Genomic DNA, 17406 nt, shown 5'->3' on the forward strand with positions numbered 1-17406 from the left:
AGTGCAGGAATCTCCAGCTGAACTTTGACTGGAGAAAACAAAGAGATGCCCCTTTGTACCACTCACCCTCAGGGGATGGGACTTGGGGAGGGGGAGGAAGTTGCAGGGGGTGCTCAAACCTCCATGGACCAAATTGGGCCCCAACACTGGGCCTCCTCTGCTGTAAAGCTTATGAACCACATTGGTTGGAGCCTGAAAAGGAGCAGTCCTGATAGAGACAGGGCATATACTGTTCATTGTTGATCCCCACCTGTTATGCTATAAAGATATTATGTAGTGAGCTGGTTTAACGGCATCTTGAAAAATGCAATATAATTTTTTTTAAAACAAGTTCATGAATAAAACAAACTAACATATAGGGATAAAAAGCAACAAAAAGTAATCACTGTTTTCTTGGAAAAACACAAGTCCATAGAAGATCCTGTCTCTGATAAGTGGGAGTATGCTGTGCATAAGCACACTTTTACATTGTGCTTACTCTTCTGTGCATAACCCATCTAAGGAAATGTAGCTATAATACTTAGCAATATGAAAGATGGTGTTAAATGGATCTCCATGCAATGCCATAGCCAGTCATTTGTGTGCATTGGACAGTGTGCTCTGCCTCAGAACTGGCACCAGAGTAAATAAAGAATGGTTGTGGATCTTTAAGTGTTCTGCTGCTGAAATTCCAAATTCACACAGATCAGATTGCTCCAGGTCAGAAGCTTTTGAGCTAAAAAACCTGCTGGCAGCTGCTGCTGTCCAGCACCATACACTTTACTCTTAAGCAGTATGCATAGCGCCAAAGAGAAGGTGCAGTGGTGCCACTCTGCTGCACCTGCTGCTTTCACTTAGCCTCTAAATGAGCTGATAGATAGTTTTCATATACTATTTTGAAAACATGCCTATTCCAAATGGAAGGGAAAATATAATGTTATGTAATGTCATAACTAACTTTTCCAATTAAAGAATCTCAGGTAGCAGGCATCGTAGAAGGCCTCTGCCTTGGAGAGCCACTTGTTACCATGCTTGCATGTCTCTAAATGAGTCTGCAACTACTTCTTTCTGTTCAAGGAATAAGCTCTTCTACAAAACAAATGCTTGGGAGAATGTAGCTCATATATTGCATTGGGGGACTGCTTCCCAATGTGGTATTGGCTCTATGCCACTAGAGGACAGGCAACTGTCCATCTGGCAGAGATTCAACTAGCACGCTAGCCAAAACACATGGGAGCCAAGCATACTAACATTACAATTGTTTCATCTGAGTACAGGAGTGCCTTTGCAAGGTACTTGCGAGCAACTGATACAGGTCAGAGCTTTCTCAGAAAATGAGGGTTTTACTGAAAGTGCATAATAGGCAGCAATTATATGCTGAACTATGAGGCTTCCCAGAAAAGGGCAGGGAGAGAGAGAGAGACAGAGACAGAGAGACAGAGACAAGGTGAGATGAGTGGCGTAGCTGCATGATACAGCTTTGAGGTAGAGGGAAGGGGAAAGCTGCAACAGGAATCAGAAAAAGGCAGGAGAAAGAAGTGTAGAGGTGAGAAAAAGTCATAGATCATAATGGGTCCTTCCTTATTGCTCAGTGATCAGAAAGGGGCAATTATTTATGGCATGCAAACAGGCACTAACCAGAGGCTAAAGGACTTAAGGAAGCAGGAATGGAAGGGTAGACACAAACTGAACTCAGGCGAAGAAGGAAGTTGAACTCAAAAATCCTGGAGTATTAGGGACCAAGGAGTTGGAAAGGTGCTTCCCAGGTGTACAAAAAGGAAAACTATTGTTCTATTTTTGATTAACAAAAAGTGGCAGATTTTCATGCTAGCTTTTCGTTGCATCCTGCAGAGTGTCCTTTGCTGCTAAGGCCTCTGAATAACAAATCAGTAAGTGTACAGTGAAGCTTGATTATATTAAGCACAGAAGCAGTCTGTGCTTCTGTATATACAGTCTGTATACTGTGCTTTTGTGTATACAGTCTCAGGGTGTATAGCAGCTGGGACCACCCCCTTGTTCATGTAAATAGAGGACTTTTTGGCTGGAAACTTTATCTTGATTTGCCCTAGACACCCAAGCTTCAGCTAAACTAAATGGAACAGTCTGAGCATAGGTGCTCTGTGAGTCCCATTTTTTCATGCTAGTTATATTTCCAAAATTCCAGAGCTAGTGAACAGATTAACATTTACTTCAAATAAATAGTGATGCACTAATGAAGTTCATAGAAACTAGTTTCTGATTAGAGCCTTCGTTATTATATTTTCTACCTCTCTTTCTCTTCTTCCCTTCAAAGCTTTATGGGCCAACAAGCAAAAATTACAGTCTTTGAACTGCAGCAGCCAAGGCCATCAAGCCATGCATGCAGAAGTGCACAACAGCTGTACAATATCAAAGGGTACGTGATATTCAGTTGTACTTCACTTTCTAAGCATCTTCCTCCCAAAAGAGTACAGCATGCTAAACAGCAGTTTTCTAGCTCCTTTTGTTTTCCTAAGCATACAAACCAATTATGATGTAGCTCTCGCTGATGAGAATTAATCAGCATATCTAAAAGCTCTATAAACCCTAGTAATTTTTGTCTGATGCCAATTTATGTTCTGCCAGTTGCTGGTTGCTGGGTTTAAAAAAAAATAATAAAACATCTAATCAGCACAAGTAGTAAGGAAATCAGCATAAGTATTTGCAGCATTTGATGCAGCCTGTAATGTGAAGATTTGATAGCAAAAAATATATTCAGAATCCTATAATTTAAACACATTATCCATTGTGATTTTCGCAGCAAAAGGACTTAGTACTGAGGTTTGGTTGTGCAGCAGACCTGCTGCAACATTTCTCTGCCCCATGGTCATAATACTCAGGGGGAATTTGGCAGGAGACTCCCTTCAGCATATGTGAAGAGCTGCAGAGGGGCAGGGGCAGAAATCTTCAGTGTACATGCAGAAAAGCTTATATGTGTCTAAGGAAAAACTAGACATGATGGCAGCACCTTTCAGTGTAACGTTTAAGGAGACCCTCTAAAGCACCCATCAAAACAATCAATGACACAGAGTGAGAGCAGAGACTTGCAGGATGTGATGTCATAACATAATAAACAATTCAACATAGGGTTGCCACTTTCAGCAGCAAACCCTTGTCAGGCATTATGTTTCATTCCACTCTAAGGCCACACTTCGGATGCCTGCCATTGTTTTGAGCAATAGTTCACATTTACCTTTTCCTATTGCTATTAAATCTGCACTGTATGTCATTTTAAAGAGATGGTGATTTTTAAATCATACAAAGCAAATCTCTTCAAGGTAAAATGCAGAAGAAAACAAAATAGGTAAAAAGAGGTTGCAGTTCATAATCTACTCCTGCCATACATGTTCAAATGACTTTGCCCCTGCTTCAAAGGAGGTTATTTCAAAGTAAAGGCATATTTTAAATAGCATAGAAAACAGTACATTGCTTTCTGTACTACCCACTCAGCAACTGTAAAACAATCTATTTTTAACTAGAATAATGACAACCTCCCTTTGATGATAAAGCAGGCAAATGAGGGGTCTGAACACAATGTTTGCATTACAGTGGGTGACAATAAAAATTCCATCCCACACATGCAATCAGTTGCCTCAGTCTTCCCATTCCTAGAACTACTGTATTAAAAGGTGAATACACACACACAAGTTAATCACTTGATTTCATAATCATTTTGTGACTTCCAAGACTGAAATAGTTAATCACAGATCAAAATGCTTTCATACCTCCAGTTGAAAGTGTGAACTGTCCCTATCAAAAAGTCCAAGATTTAATTTTCTGTCAAGAAATATGAGGGATATAAGTATGTGAATATACATGTGTCAAGTGAAGAATAGAATCATAGAGCTGGAAGGGGCCATTTAGGCATCAAGTCCAACCCCCTGCTCAGTGCAGGAATCCAGTTTAAAGTATCCCTGACAGATGCCTGTCTAGTCTTTGCTTGAATACCTCTAGCGATGGAGGGTCCACCACCACCCTAGGCAGTTGGTTCCATTGTCTGGCTGCTCTGATTGTTAGGAAGTTTTTCCTGACGTTCAGCTGAAATTTGCTTGCTTGTAACTTAAGCTTGGACATCACTAGCACATGGATTACTGAGGCAAGCTCAGAATTCTCCAGATAGGAGCCTAACCCCAGGCCACCTGAGTTTCTCCAGTTAGCAACAAGGAAGAGTGCAACCCCATCTTAGTTGTAAACTCCATCCAGAGTAGTCAGTTTCCCTACTCACAGCATCTTAGGTTAAGTCTCAATTAATTCCCCCCATCTATCCAAACCACCTCCAGATGTTGGTTCAAGAGTTCCACAACCTCACTGTGACAACCAGCTGGAAACAAGCAGTACAGCTGATGACTCTTCAGTCCAAACCTATGGATGACTTCCCCCAGTGGTTTCATGTAGATGTTAAACAAGCACAGAGGACATAGATCATATAACTAATAGAATCATAGGGTTGGAAGGGGCCTACATGATAAAGCCTTGTGGCAAACTAATAGGCCAGTGGGCATGGAGTGGAACAGAAGTGTCCTACTACCACCTTCTGAGATCACTCCTCCAAGAAGTGCCAGGACAACCATAACACCTTGCTTCTTAGATCCCAAGTAAGATAAGCAACCAAGAAGGATACCATGGTTGATGGTATTGAAAGTAGCTGAGAAATTCAGGAGAACTAATAGGATTGCCCCTTTCTGTCCATTCCTCAGTATAAGTCATCCACTAGGATGACAAAGGGGTTTTCCTCCCATCTCATAATGAGGCCTGAAACCAGCTTGGAACAGATCTCACTCAGTGTTATCCAATGCTGCCTGGTGCTGAGAAGTCACTACCCTTTCCAACTTGCCCAAAGTCAGCAGATTAGATACTGGGCAATAATTATCCGACCTTAGGATCTGAATGTTGTTTCTTCACTAATGACCTCACCAATGGTTCCTTTAAAACAGTGGAGACCAAACCATCCTCCAAGAAAGAATTCACCACAACTGAGGTCTAAATATCCAAGCCCAGCCCTGGCTGATTTCACAAGACAGGATGGACAAGAGTCCAGGGAACTGTCAAGGGCTCCTTGGAGGCCTCTCTCAGTCTAATCCAGTAGCCAAGTCCAGACACAGACAAATGGATTCTTTTCAAAGCTTTATTCCTCTTTTACAACTTAACAACTCTACTGTTAGCAACTAGATATGAGCAGCGGAGTACCTATGCCCTACGTTGGAACAGTTGGTCCCCGTTTGAAAGGGAATTACTGGCAGACCCCTGAACTTAAGGACTAGGGAGAGTCCCTTCCCTTTTCCCTTGGATCCTCTGGGCGCAGCCGTTGTTTGCGTGCCAACCGGGCACTACGCCTCCTTTCTGCGCCCTCCATTTGGCGCCGCTCGCTGCGTCAGCATCGTGCGTCCATCAAGTCTGCTTCCCACGCTCTGTCACTCCCAGGACTGCTATCTAAGCTAGGAATGCTGGTGGGAGGAATCTCTGTCAGCTGTTGGCCCTGGGAAAGAGGAGCGTGCTCCTCTCCCAGGAGCGACTCCTCTTCCTCAGAATCAGAACTACTCTGGGATTCTATGGGCTCAGTGTACACCCTGACAGGAACAAGTGATGGGCTACAGTCGTCCAAGCAGCTTGTCCACAGATTGCACAAGCTGAAAAGTATCCATAATAACACGACTAAACAGTTCAGTAATGCCACCCATCTTTGACTATTGTTACAATGGCGTCCAAGTCCATATGGATACGAGTGACTTTATCCCCTTTATAAGGAACTTTATCCCCATATAAAGCATTCCTTTTATATGGGATGCTCAAAGTCTCATATGAACATCCCATATGCTTCAACATATGGCACTGAGGTTATTGGGAACAGTGTTTCTTTAAAAGTTTGGAAGTTTGTAAAAACATCAACAAGTTGGGGCCAATTGTATACACACCATTTTACTACATGCTAGACACATTCACAGAATGTAATACATGTGTGTACAATCACCACATCATAACCTTTACGCAGTTTTCAAGCTGTTCCCTCACAGAAATGCTTTGTGTGTAGGAAATGTATACGGGCAGATGCTGATTAGTCATGCAAAGAAAACATATGGCTTCTACTCTTTTCATTAAATGACCGGGTTCTTGAGAACACTAAATATTTCCAGTACATTTTGGAGTCTAACGCATTCTATCCATAGGAAAAAAGGGGACAATGGTGCTAGAAGCCAAGCAGCCTCTACCTGGATACCATTCCAGCCTAAATGTAACCACTTTTTGTAGACACAAATCAGCCTATATCTGCTGGCCCTGGCAAAAGAGAGCCTCAGCTATTGGGCAGTATATACATGTCATTAAATAAAATAGCTATCACAGGATGTAGTGATGGCCACCAATTTAGATGGCTTTAAGCGGCGGTTCGACAAATTCCTGGAGGAAAAGGCTACCAGTGGCTACTAGTCCTGATGGCTATGAGATGTACCAGATGCAGTGAGCCTATGTACACCAGTTTCTGAGGAACATGGGTGGGAGGGTGCTGTTGTGTTCATGCCCTGCTTGTGAGTTCCTGGTTGACAGCTGGTTGGCCACTGTGTATACAGAATGCTGGACTGGTGGACCATTGGTCTGATCCAGCATGGCTGTTCTTTTGTTCTTAGCTGGGATAGAACTTAGCAGGAATTCTTGGTGCAGTAGCATAAGTGAGAGGGAATGAGGGAAGAGCAGCAAAGTGTGGGTGGAAGACAGCAATGCAGAACTACCTATCCCAGTGATAAGGAAGGCTTGCTTTGTTAAGGATATCTGAATAAGGCAGGGGTGCAGAACCACAAGCTCAAGGGCCAAATGTGTGCTTCCTGGGCTCTCAGTCTGGTCCTCCCGGATTCCCCAGATCATCCCCACTGATAATTTGGTGGTTTCCCAGCTTTTTGGGTTTCCCCCCATTCTAAAAGGTTGAAATGCCTCTCCTAGGGCTTAGCTACTGGCAGTCAGAGCTTTAAGTTGCAATATACTGGTACTTTTGTATTTTGGCCCCACTTATTTTGCCTCTGGCCCACCTTAAACCTGGCCTGGTAGCGAATAGGCAGCCAGTGCAGTTCCCTCAGCAAAGGAGTTACATGCTGAAAAGGGGCAGCTCCCAACAACAGCTGAACTGCTGCATTCTACATTCTGTATTTTGGCCCCATTCCTTTTGCCCCTGTCCCACCACTGGAATGTGACTCCCGAGAGCTTCTCTGAAATAGAATTTGGTCCTTGGGCTGAAAGAGGTTCGACATCCTGGAATAACATTTCCGATCTTTCCAGAAATACCAGTTTGGAATGAGAAGTGGGGACAGATGAAGGTGTAAGTGCTGAGTTGAGATGAAAAAAAGTCACCATTTCATAGAGGTTCACATCCATGCTAAACTGTAGCTGCCAGTTTTCTTTATCATTGCATTTGCTGGAATATGTTGGTTTGTTATACAGTGATAAATACTTTCAAATGCAAGCTAGAGGAGGAGAAGTGAGGGTGGGCTTATGTTAGAAGTCTGAAAGTCAAGTCAAGGAAAAAGATACAGCAACAGTGAAGTAGAAACAGGGCTAGACAAAATGCAGATGGCTTTAATGAACAGAGCAGCCATACTATCTTTTGGTACCTCTGCAATACAACCACATGAGGTGCTAGGAGATAAATTCATTATAAATTGGTTACTAAAAGCATATACCAAAACAATTAAAATTAGCAAAGTGGGATCCTGGCTGGAAACTCCACAGTCTTAGTTGCAAGCTACTATATTGCTGCTCCTTCTCAACCTGAAGTTTTACTTCTGTGTTTTATTGCTTTTCTCTATAAGGAGTTTTTCTTTTTCTTTAAGTGAGAGAACAGTACAATTCCTGCTGGGGATACAATTACATTGTCAATTGCCATTGCTGCTGACTGCTGTCACTTAAAAGGATATCACTTTTGTTTCATTCTTAGCTTAGAAGTATGCTGTTTTGGTACTGGAAGTTTTAGGTTAATATATAGTCATGGATCACTTTCCATAAAAAACAGGGCATCTGCCCTTTGTTACCACCATAATGCTCATTCGGGAGTGAGATGGGGCCTAATTAATAACAATTTAATTTCAAGCATCCACAGGTCTGTAAAGAAAGGGGTAGGGGTGGGGACCACCACTCCCATGTCAAATTAACTATTCTTTATCATGAGATACCTTATATTTTTTATATAAACCAGAAAAAACAAGCATAATCTATAGAGCAAATGTGACAGAATCCAGTCCATTGCAGTGTAGGAACAAAACCAATCCTTTTTGCATCCAGCTTCATGTATTTTTGCTATAGTCTGAGGAGATTTCCCCAGACACATTTTCCAATGCAATTAAGTAATGGCGAGTGAGCTGTTATACATGACATTTAATTTTCAGTAGCTGGGTAAAGTATGACGAAGCCAGAAGCAAGGCCATTAATCTCATCTGACTGCCTTGCACTGCCAAGGATAGCAACTAATTCTTCATTTTAGTAGCTCCGCTCTTCCACCGTAGACACATGCGGCCTATCGTAAACTTTAAGATTCAGACATATACTCTAAGGTACATTTTCACTTGCAGACACAAGTACATGGAGCATGGATGTAGCCACTGCTTATATTTCTCAGTGATCAGTATCAAGGCACAGATACCAAAAGTAGGCTCTGTAGCATTCCCTTTACATTGTTTTCCTCCCAAGCTATACTAGACAAGAAAAATTTAATTTTCCTTCTTGACCACTAGAACATATTAACCGAGTTCTGAGACTGGGGAAGAAGAAATCTCACTGAATGTCATAGATACCATACAAAATATAAAACATGAATAAAAAACCCCACTTGTTTCTACAGAAATAGCTGGTGTGAGTTGCTTTTCAATATAATGCGAAATATGTGAATATCATATAGCTGTACACATCACATAAAACCATAAAGTGAACTGTGTAGGAACAGGTTTAAGAGTCACTGAGGTATGCCATAGCCAAATGAAATGTGTTTGCCTTGAGGGGGAAATAATTCCATAATATCCAGCCAGTATGAGAACAACTGGAGCCCCTTAATGATAAAACCAAAAAACACATTTCCATGTTAATTCTGTAGCTGTTCACCACAAGGACTTCAAAGGTTACTTTTAAGAAACAAGAAACATCTTACATGTAGCACAATGAACATATAGCCTTTTAGAAAAGTAACTTGTCCAAGAACCTAATACAAGGCAATGGTGGGGACTGAGCTTCAAAACATAAAACTATTCTTTTGAACCCAGATAAAGACTGCACTGGAGGACACCACTTTGCTTTGCAGGCTCCAGTTAAAATAGTAACCACACCACAAAACAATGAAACCCTTAAGAAATACAATAAAAAGCAGGAGCGGTAGGGAGCCTGGGAGGCGCCAAGGGAAGTGTCCATGGACACACTGGCACCCACAGGCAGCACACTGAAAACCCCAGCCTTATATCCTTGCAATGCTACCTTCTCTTCCCCCACCCCCTTCTGCTGCATGCAATGTAGACATGTATACTATCGCTAAGCAATGTCCTCATGTGCTTTCTCTACAGCTTCTGGGCTAACTACCCAGAAGCCCAGACATTACTGCTCCAGTCCAACCAAAAGTGCATGTGAGCAGCTAAGACAACCTGTAAGGAGCTCTTTCAAAAAGGTAAAAATGCCATCAGTGAGATGCGTGGCACAGTAGGAAAAGCAGGAGGGAACAACTAAAACCAGGTCCCCGTTTCTCTTTCTCAAGAGCTGATTTGTATACGTTTAATCTTTCTGAATGAATTCCATGTGTGCAACCCCAACTATTCCATTTGAAAGGATAGTCACAAGCAGAGGTTCTCCTCCCACCTGAGGCACCACCTGGGGATATGAGTGTGGAGGCCTTCTTTTGCACATGCAGTGCCCCTAGATGGAACAAGATGATAGTCTTGCTTGTAATCTAGTTTTATGTAATAACCAAAAAATAGTACTAAAGGTATATAACAGATGCAAAAGATACAACATTACTCATCAACTCTATTCAAGTATTCTCTAAACCAGGGGTCCCCAAACTTTTGGGGCACATTTGGCATTTTGAAAAAGTACCTAGGGCACCACCACAAATTGACTGCTCTAGGGCCAATTTGTGGAGAGCTATCACAAAAATGTTGGGAGTGCCCTCCTTATCTATGTTTGTGTGTGCGCTATTCACTCTGGCTTCCCTTTTCTCTCCCTCTCTGGTTTCCCTTCTCTCTGTCTCTCTCTCTCTCTCTCCCTTCTCTCTGGCTCCTCATTCTTTTTCTTTCTTTCTTTCTTTCTTTCTCTCTCCCCTCCCCTCTCCCAGCTCCACTTTCTTTCTTCACATCTCTCCCCTTCTCTGGTTCCATTCACTTGCAGAGAGGGAAATAGCTTGGGGGCACCACAGCCTGCTCTCATGGGTGCCATGGTGCCCATGGGTGCTGTGTTGGACACCACTGCTCTAAACCAAATGAGGACATTGTTTTGGTTTAGAGAATTGTTTTCTTCAGTGGAATTGGAGTATTCACATGTACTTTTCAATTCCAGGATTTGTCTTCCTTACACAGACAGACATATGTCATAGAGCTTCGAATTTAACTGTTTACGATTATGGCAAACCAGGCTTTACGTAGCGAACAGCATTTCTTGCTCTCATACTCATATAGTATATAAAAATACTAGAGTTTGTTTTATTTAGATTGCTTTCCTGCCCTACCTGAAGAGTTCAAGACAGGTTGAATTATATCAGTTTTGTCTAATGTGACCTATCTTCCATTAGGCTGAATCAGAGCGCCTTGCCCAGTTTTACCTGAATTTGCATGTCCAATGCCAGCTTACTCTCTGAACTACCAGACTAGACTTTTATAACCACTAAAATTTGAAAGTAATTTAATTTAGAGTTATGATTCAAAAACACTTTGCATTAATGTACTAGTTTTCAGGTGACTCAGTTAAGGGCAACATCATAATGAGACATTATATAATAAAAAGAAAGTAAAGTGTGTAACAAACTGCAAAACGTTTTAATGGCTTGCCCTTGTCTGGAAATTTTAGCAGTCTTCCATTTTATTTTGACACTGAGTTTCTCTTAATTTGCACTTCCCAGTTCAGGCCAGTAATTACTCGCCTAATGAACCCAAGTGTTAATGACTATGCCATTCTTACCGTATAAATACCAGTTTGACCTTTGGTGGTGCAGTTTTGATTATTGCAGATGCATTCTGGTGACTTCTCCCATACAAGATCTGGTTATTTATCTGTTTTATAAAGAACAGATCACACAATTATAAATTAAAGAGTAATAAAAGGTTGTGTCTCTTTGTAATTTTATTACACTGTCACTGACTCTGAAGGAAACAGTCTCCATCTTCTTGTTATAATCTTATTTTCAGCAAGACACAAGAAAAAAGTGAAGCAAAAAGACAGAAGGAAGATTGTTATTTTTTCTGTTTTGTTTTGTTTTACTCACGTAAATAATGTTGGCTATCAACTGGAATATTTATGTCATGATTACAACCTTGAGAGTAAGATCGATTGCATAAACACAGTTTATTTCATATACCACGTCATATAAAACTACAAAGCAAATGAGAGAGATAAAAAGTACACTGTAGAATAGAGGAGATATAAATTCCATTTCCTGTGAACCTGTTACAGTATCAAACTATATCTGAGTTTTACCTTATGTTACTCTTTTTCTTTCAGAAGTACAGATCAGTATTGTACAACAGTCGTTTTTAAAGCTTACTGCATTTTTGTAAGATAGCCTCCAAAAATGCATGAAGGGCAAAACAGTCAGCGCTAACCTCTTTCAGCACACTTTCTCAGAAATCTACCAATCCCGGCAACACTCCATATAAAACACTATTTAACTTTGATGTATTTTCCCTTACAAAGCTTGCACATGCAAGGAAATTAAACAAACATTTTGGGACTAGGTAATAATACTTATAATTACCTATTACTATTATTAATATTAATATTTTTATTATTATAAGCTGCGGTGGCTTAGTCGTTAAGACGCTAAACTGTAGACCGGAAGGTCAACAGGACAGCAGTTCGAGACCCGAGTGCTGCATGACAAAGTGAGCTCCTGTCTTCAGTCCCAGCTCCTGCCAACCTAGCAGTTCGAAAGCAAGAAATTGCAAGTAGATAAATAGGTACCCAATTTGGCGGGAAAGGTAACAGCGTTCCGTGCACCTTGGTGTTCAGTCATGCCGGCCACATGGCCACGGAAGCGTCTTCAGACAGCGCTGGCTCTTCGGCTTAGAAATGGAGATGAGCACCACACCCTAGAGTCGGACACGACTGGCTGGGGACACCTTTACTTTTTAATAATACTTTCCAGAGAGACAGTCATGCTGCAGTGAAATCCTTTGCATGTCTTCTCAGAGGTTAAGCCCTTATGACTGTGTTCGCACGATCACGGAGGGAAAATAAGCCAACATGCCTTATTTTCCCTCCCCAGATGTGCCGGTCAAGAGCTGCCTAATAAGCATAATTATCATTGCTGGGCATGGGTTGTCATGACATCCAAACCTGGTGAGGGTGGCTTGTTCTAGGGTTCAGGGTGGTTTGTAAATCACCCCAGCCACCATCCTCACCAAGTTCAGATGTCATGACAACTACGCTGGTGAGGGTAATTATGCTAATTAGGCAGCTCGTGATTCTGAGCGCCTAAACCTGCCCACTAAATTTAATGGGATTTACTCCCAATTATGTGTGTGTATGGTATTGCATCCTTAGTCTGTTGTAGCAAACACAACAAATCTTAGGACTCCATAAAATTTCGACATTTATTGTGGCATAAGCTTTAGTGAACCTCTTTATCGGATACATAGAAAATGATAAACCTAAGAAATGAAAACAATATTTTTCACTGGTAACAAATTAAATGTTGCAAAATGGATCATAGTAGCCAATTCAGATAGTTGGCCAATACAGTGCTTGGAGGAAAGTGCAAGAACCTTATATGCACAGGAGTGGGAAAATGACCATTAATTAACAGAACTTAGAGCAGCAAGGATTTTAAAGTTAGACCTTTATTATCTGCATCAGACCACAGTGGTAAAACGCACCAAAAGAAATAAATCAACATTTATTCAACAAGTATCAGGTTATAAAGCAGAGAAAACAATTACTCCATTAGGCTAAAAATTTAAACACAAATTATTCATGAAGGTAGTTAAGCTTTGGATATTGGGTGGCACCATTTATTTATCTTAAACATACCCTTTAGATGTATTGCACACATTTCTTTAAGGGTAATTCTGCTTCCAGAACCAGAATTAAGTACTTTTGGGAAGAAAGACATTGTGTTAAACCAATGGTTGGATGGCCCGCAGTATCCTTGTCTCATTTAACCTGGAGTGGATACAAACTGTGCAAGGTATATAAGCTGGGTTCTCATGGTCCAAACACAGCATGGTATACATATCATATTTGCAAATGGCATGAAAATGTACGGACATGATGGCCACACAGCTCTAACTAAAGGGGCCAGTTACACTAGGTAAAGTGCTTCAGCTTGCACTGTTATCATACCTGTTCACTTGACTAACAGTGCACCATTGGAGGAGCAGTTCATTGTTCTTTTAGTGTGGGAGGTTTAGTGTAGAAGCATTTTTCAAGGCTATTGCCTAATCTTCCAGTTGAACACTACAGTGTTGTATTTTTTCAGCTTAAACTATAATCCTTTCTGTGAGATGGTGCTGTTGACCCATTCCAAAGGTATCAGCAACAACAACATAATAACTGTTTGCTGGGTCACACTAATGCACAATTTATTCCAGTTCCAGCAGGCAGACCTGGTGTCTCAGGTTGGAACCATCAAGCAGCTGCAGAGGGCCTTGACCTTGGATTTTAGGGTGGGGATGCTTCCAGTAAAAGCTAAAAACATATATCTATGTTTGCAGAATGCAATCTTTTACTAGTAATTTTACAAACCCCAAACATCCCCCTTATCTTTTTTTCTAAGCTAATAAAAGCCCCAATTGCTGAGCCATTTCTTGCAATATTTGTGGAGGAAAGAACCACTGCTTACTGTAGTACTAAAATCTGCTGATCTAGGCTCATTATGAGAAACATACAGACAAATTGAAGAGAGGCACAGCAGTGCTCAAGGGAGAGAAAGATAAATAAATGGAATTACCAGTTCGGGAATAGAGTGGCTAAATTATGGACAAAGATTAAGATAAAATTTAACACAAGGACAGCCTTAGCAAGCAACAATTTTGGAGAAAAGCTGACATCATAAATATTTCACAGAAGGCGGATGTGGTGCATAAGGTAACGAAAACTAATAGGTGAAATTTAAGCAAAAGGAAATTATGGCTATGTATCATGATGTGGAGGGTGATTAGTCTTGGGAATTGCCTCCAGAGGAAAATGTTTGTGTTTCTTCCTTTTTGAAAAAAACAGCTTAGGCTGGGCACTCAGTGTTACCTCTTGACATCAGGCGATTTTCTTGTCCTTATTTTTCCAAGAATGTACGTCATAACTGTGCTTTAAGTTGCTCAACTAACAGTTAATATTTCTGCCTGCTAAAATTAATCCTATACAAGCTAAACAGATAAGTTCAATATAATTAACTGGATTTAAAACAGTGGGTTTTAATTACGTAGGGCACAATGATATGCATGTTTAGACATAAATAAATCCCAGCGTGCTGGCTGGGGGTGCTGGGAGTTGTAGGATTTACTTCTGATTTCACCCTTAATTACTCAAAAATGGAAGGGTATTGAAAATAGATTTTCTGCTGGTTTTTATTAAAAATAGAAGGGTATGCAAAATAAATTTCCCCCTGGTTTTTTATCATCCTGAATAGTTCTCCTCCTCCAAGATAATATATTTATTTTCTTTCTCAAAAGCTAAGAGGTCCTTTTCAAAATGGTTTAAGCTGAATTAGTGTGTTCAGATATCATTATGATAACAGTTATACTAAAATCCAGCCAATATAGAAATGCACAGCATCAGCTAAAATGTCAGGGAAATTCAGTGGTGAAAGTGGGTTTCATATACTGGAGCTCCCAGAATATAGTGCCAGAATTCCACGTTCAGAACTAGATGTGAATGAAATGTTTTGTCAAGATGCTGAGCCAGTTTGTCCTTGCCCACTTTCAGCAAAGGAGATGTGATTTAAAAATTGCTCTAGATCTATATAGAATGTTCAAAATTGACACAAAAGAAATGATGACGTATAGCACTAAGGTTCCTTCCAGGATGAAGGACAGAACACCTGGATCATTCAAATGGAATTCAAAGCTACATGGCCAGAGGGACATGCCAGTATACTGGCCAGTATCTGACATGGCTATCTGTATTAGATAGCCCTTTGGTCTGAACCATCAGGGGTTCTTCTTAACAAGTCCCAAATTATATTACTCAAGTTATGAACTCAGGGCCCAGTTTTAACCTTTCCTAGCTGTTTTGTCATTTTTTGTTTTTGCATTTTCTCCTCCTATTTTTCCTCAACATTCATATTAAAGGATAAGCAATTTTAAGACTGGTCTTTATTTAATGGAATGTAAAAGTACATGTCAGCAATGGCCATCTTCCCTGCTCTGGGATTGATAATACCATATGTCTAAAGTTTTAATCCTTATCGTTTGAGAATCTCATCCTACTGAAATATTAAACATCACAAGAACTCAAGAAAATGCCAAATCTGCATGTCACATTTTTATGAGTGCAAGAGACTTTGAATATAATTTATCACTCCAGCACAGATATAGGCAACAATACTGTACATCAAAACAAACCTACACAGTATATCAAAAGATAGTAATTAGAAGATCCCTAGGCATTGAAGAATGTATAGAGAGTTTAGGGTGTGTCTCCATTAAGCAAAAAACCTGTATCCTTACCGGGGCTTTCTGTTTCTGGTTTCTTTGCAGGATTAGGATGGCAGACATGTGGTTTGAATAGAGAGAGTGCCTCCCTCTTTCCCTGGCATGTGTGCAAAGGAGCGGGGTGTGCGTGCCTTGTTTCCATCACTTAACTTGTGCTGTAGTTTCCTTGTAGCTCCCAGGAAAGCTACAACTTACTTCTGAGTAGACGTAAGAGCATGCTGTAAGTCTGCAACCCTTGGCACACTTACTTGGGAGTAAGCCCTAACAAACTTAATGGGGTGCTCTGAATCAACAGAGGACATTGATTCTGAACTTGCTGGGGTGGGGGATCAGATACGTCTCCCTTCATTGCAAGGAGGCATTTTACCCTCTTCTCCCTCCAGTCCGCCTGTGATTGAGAAATGTGCTCAAGCATTTACATGGCACACATGTGGTTTGAATCGAGGAACGTCCTTCCTCAGCAAGTTCATAGCACTACGCTGACATTACACACTGCCGATATGGTGCCATTAACTTTTATTACAAGTTTATCTCTGATCTTTTTGAAAGTGGTGATAAAGGGGGAAATGTGCGGGAGACATCCTGGAGGTTTATTTATTTCATGTCCAGATCAAACTTTGCTCTGCCAAAATGTAGCCACTGCCACAGCTTTGTCATTAGCTTGCTGTAGATCGTCAACAGTACAAGACTCCGGCAGTAATCGACACACCATCAGATGCGCCGGGTCTTGGGTTTCTCCACATTCACATAATGTATTGTCATCAACCAGCAACCCCCACTTAAATAAATTCGTCTTACACCTTGGTACCCCCACCCTCATCCTATTCATTGTCGTCCAAACTATATAAGGGAGAGTATTTCCAGCGGCCATTTCTTCCTTCGTTAAAATACTCAAGTCGGTATGCTCATTCCACCATTTATTTATCCGATTCTGTTCTTTGGTCCCCTCTAGAATATTAGTTCTTGACATAAAGCTCTTTCTAGATCTAAGTCGACGAATTGGGGGAATATAACCGCTCAAAGAGTGACGAGAGTCAGTCTCTTGCTTAGTTCTTTCGGCATCTGCTTCTACTTCCCTTCTAATCTTAGGTGGAGCAATGCCAACAAGAGAATATAGTTTATTAACGGGTGTCGGTTTGAGGCATCCCGTCACTATGCGCATTGCCTTATTCACAGCAATATCTACTTGCTTCGCATATGCCGATGCGTTCCATACTGGTGCTGCATATTCAGCAGTAGAGACACTCAAAGCCATAGCTGATGCTCGTAACGTAGCTGGCTGGGCTCCCCATGTATAGTTTGTCAATTGCCGGATAAAGTTATTCCTAGCACATATTTTAGCCTTAGCATTCAGGCAATGTTGCTTAAAAGAAAGTGTTCTATCCAACGTAACACCCAAGTATTTAGGTGTTGGGCAATGTTGTAATCTATTTCCTCTCCACGTAATGTCCAGTTCAACTCCTGCATCTCGATTACAAAGATGAAAGGCACATACTTGAGTTTTACTTGGATTTGGTTTTAAGTGATTATTATAATCGCTCCAGTTCATCTGAAGCCCGTGATAATTTTACAGCACACTCATCGAAACTCGGTT

At 41.0% G+C, this 17406-nt stretch overlaps 1 protein-coding gene across 12 annotated transcripts in view; it reads right to left on the reverse strand.

The window, feature by feature from the left end:
* PATJ (PATJ crumbs cell polarity complex component) overlaps window positions 1-17406 on the reverse strand; it is a 236099-nt gene that overhangs the window by 65041 nt on the left and 153652 nt on the right. For all 12 annotated transcript variants that reach the window (XM_084852343.1, XM_084852349.1, XM_084852348.1 and 9 more), the window contains one exon: window positions 11128-11219. In XM_084852343.1, the coding sequence (XP_084708469.1) occupies window positions 11128-11219 (92 nt within the window). The remainder of the gene's footprint in view (window positions 1-11127; window positions 11220-17406) is intronic.

This window comes from Heloderma suspectum, chromosome 4 (assembly GCF_057233095.1).
Source record: "Heloderma suspectum isolate Gila_16-S chromosome 4, 16-S_ref, whole genome shotgun sequence".
In the NCBI taxonomy this organism is placed as follows: Eukaryota; Metazoa; Chordata; class Lepidosauria; order Squamata; family Helodermatidae; genus Heloderma; species Heloderma suspectum.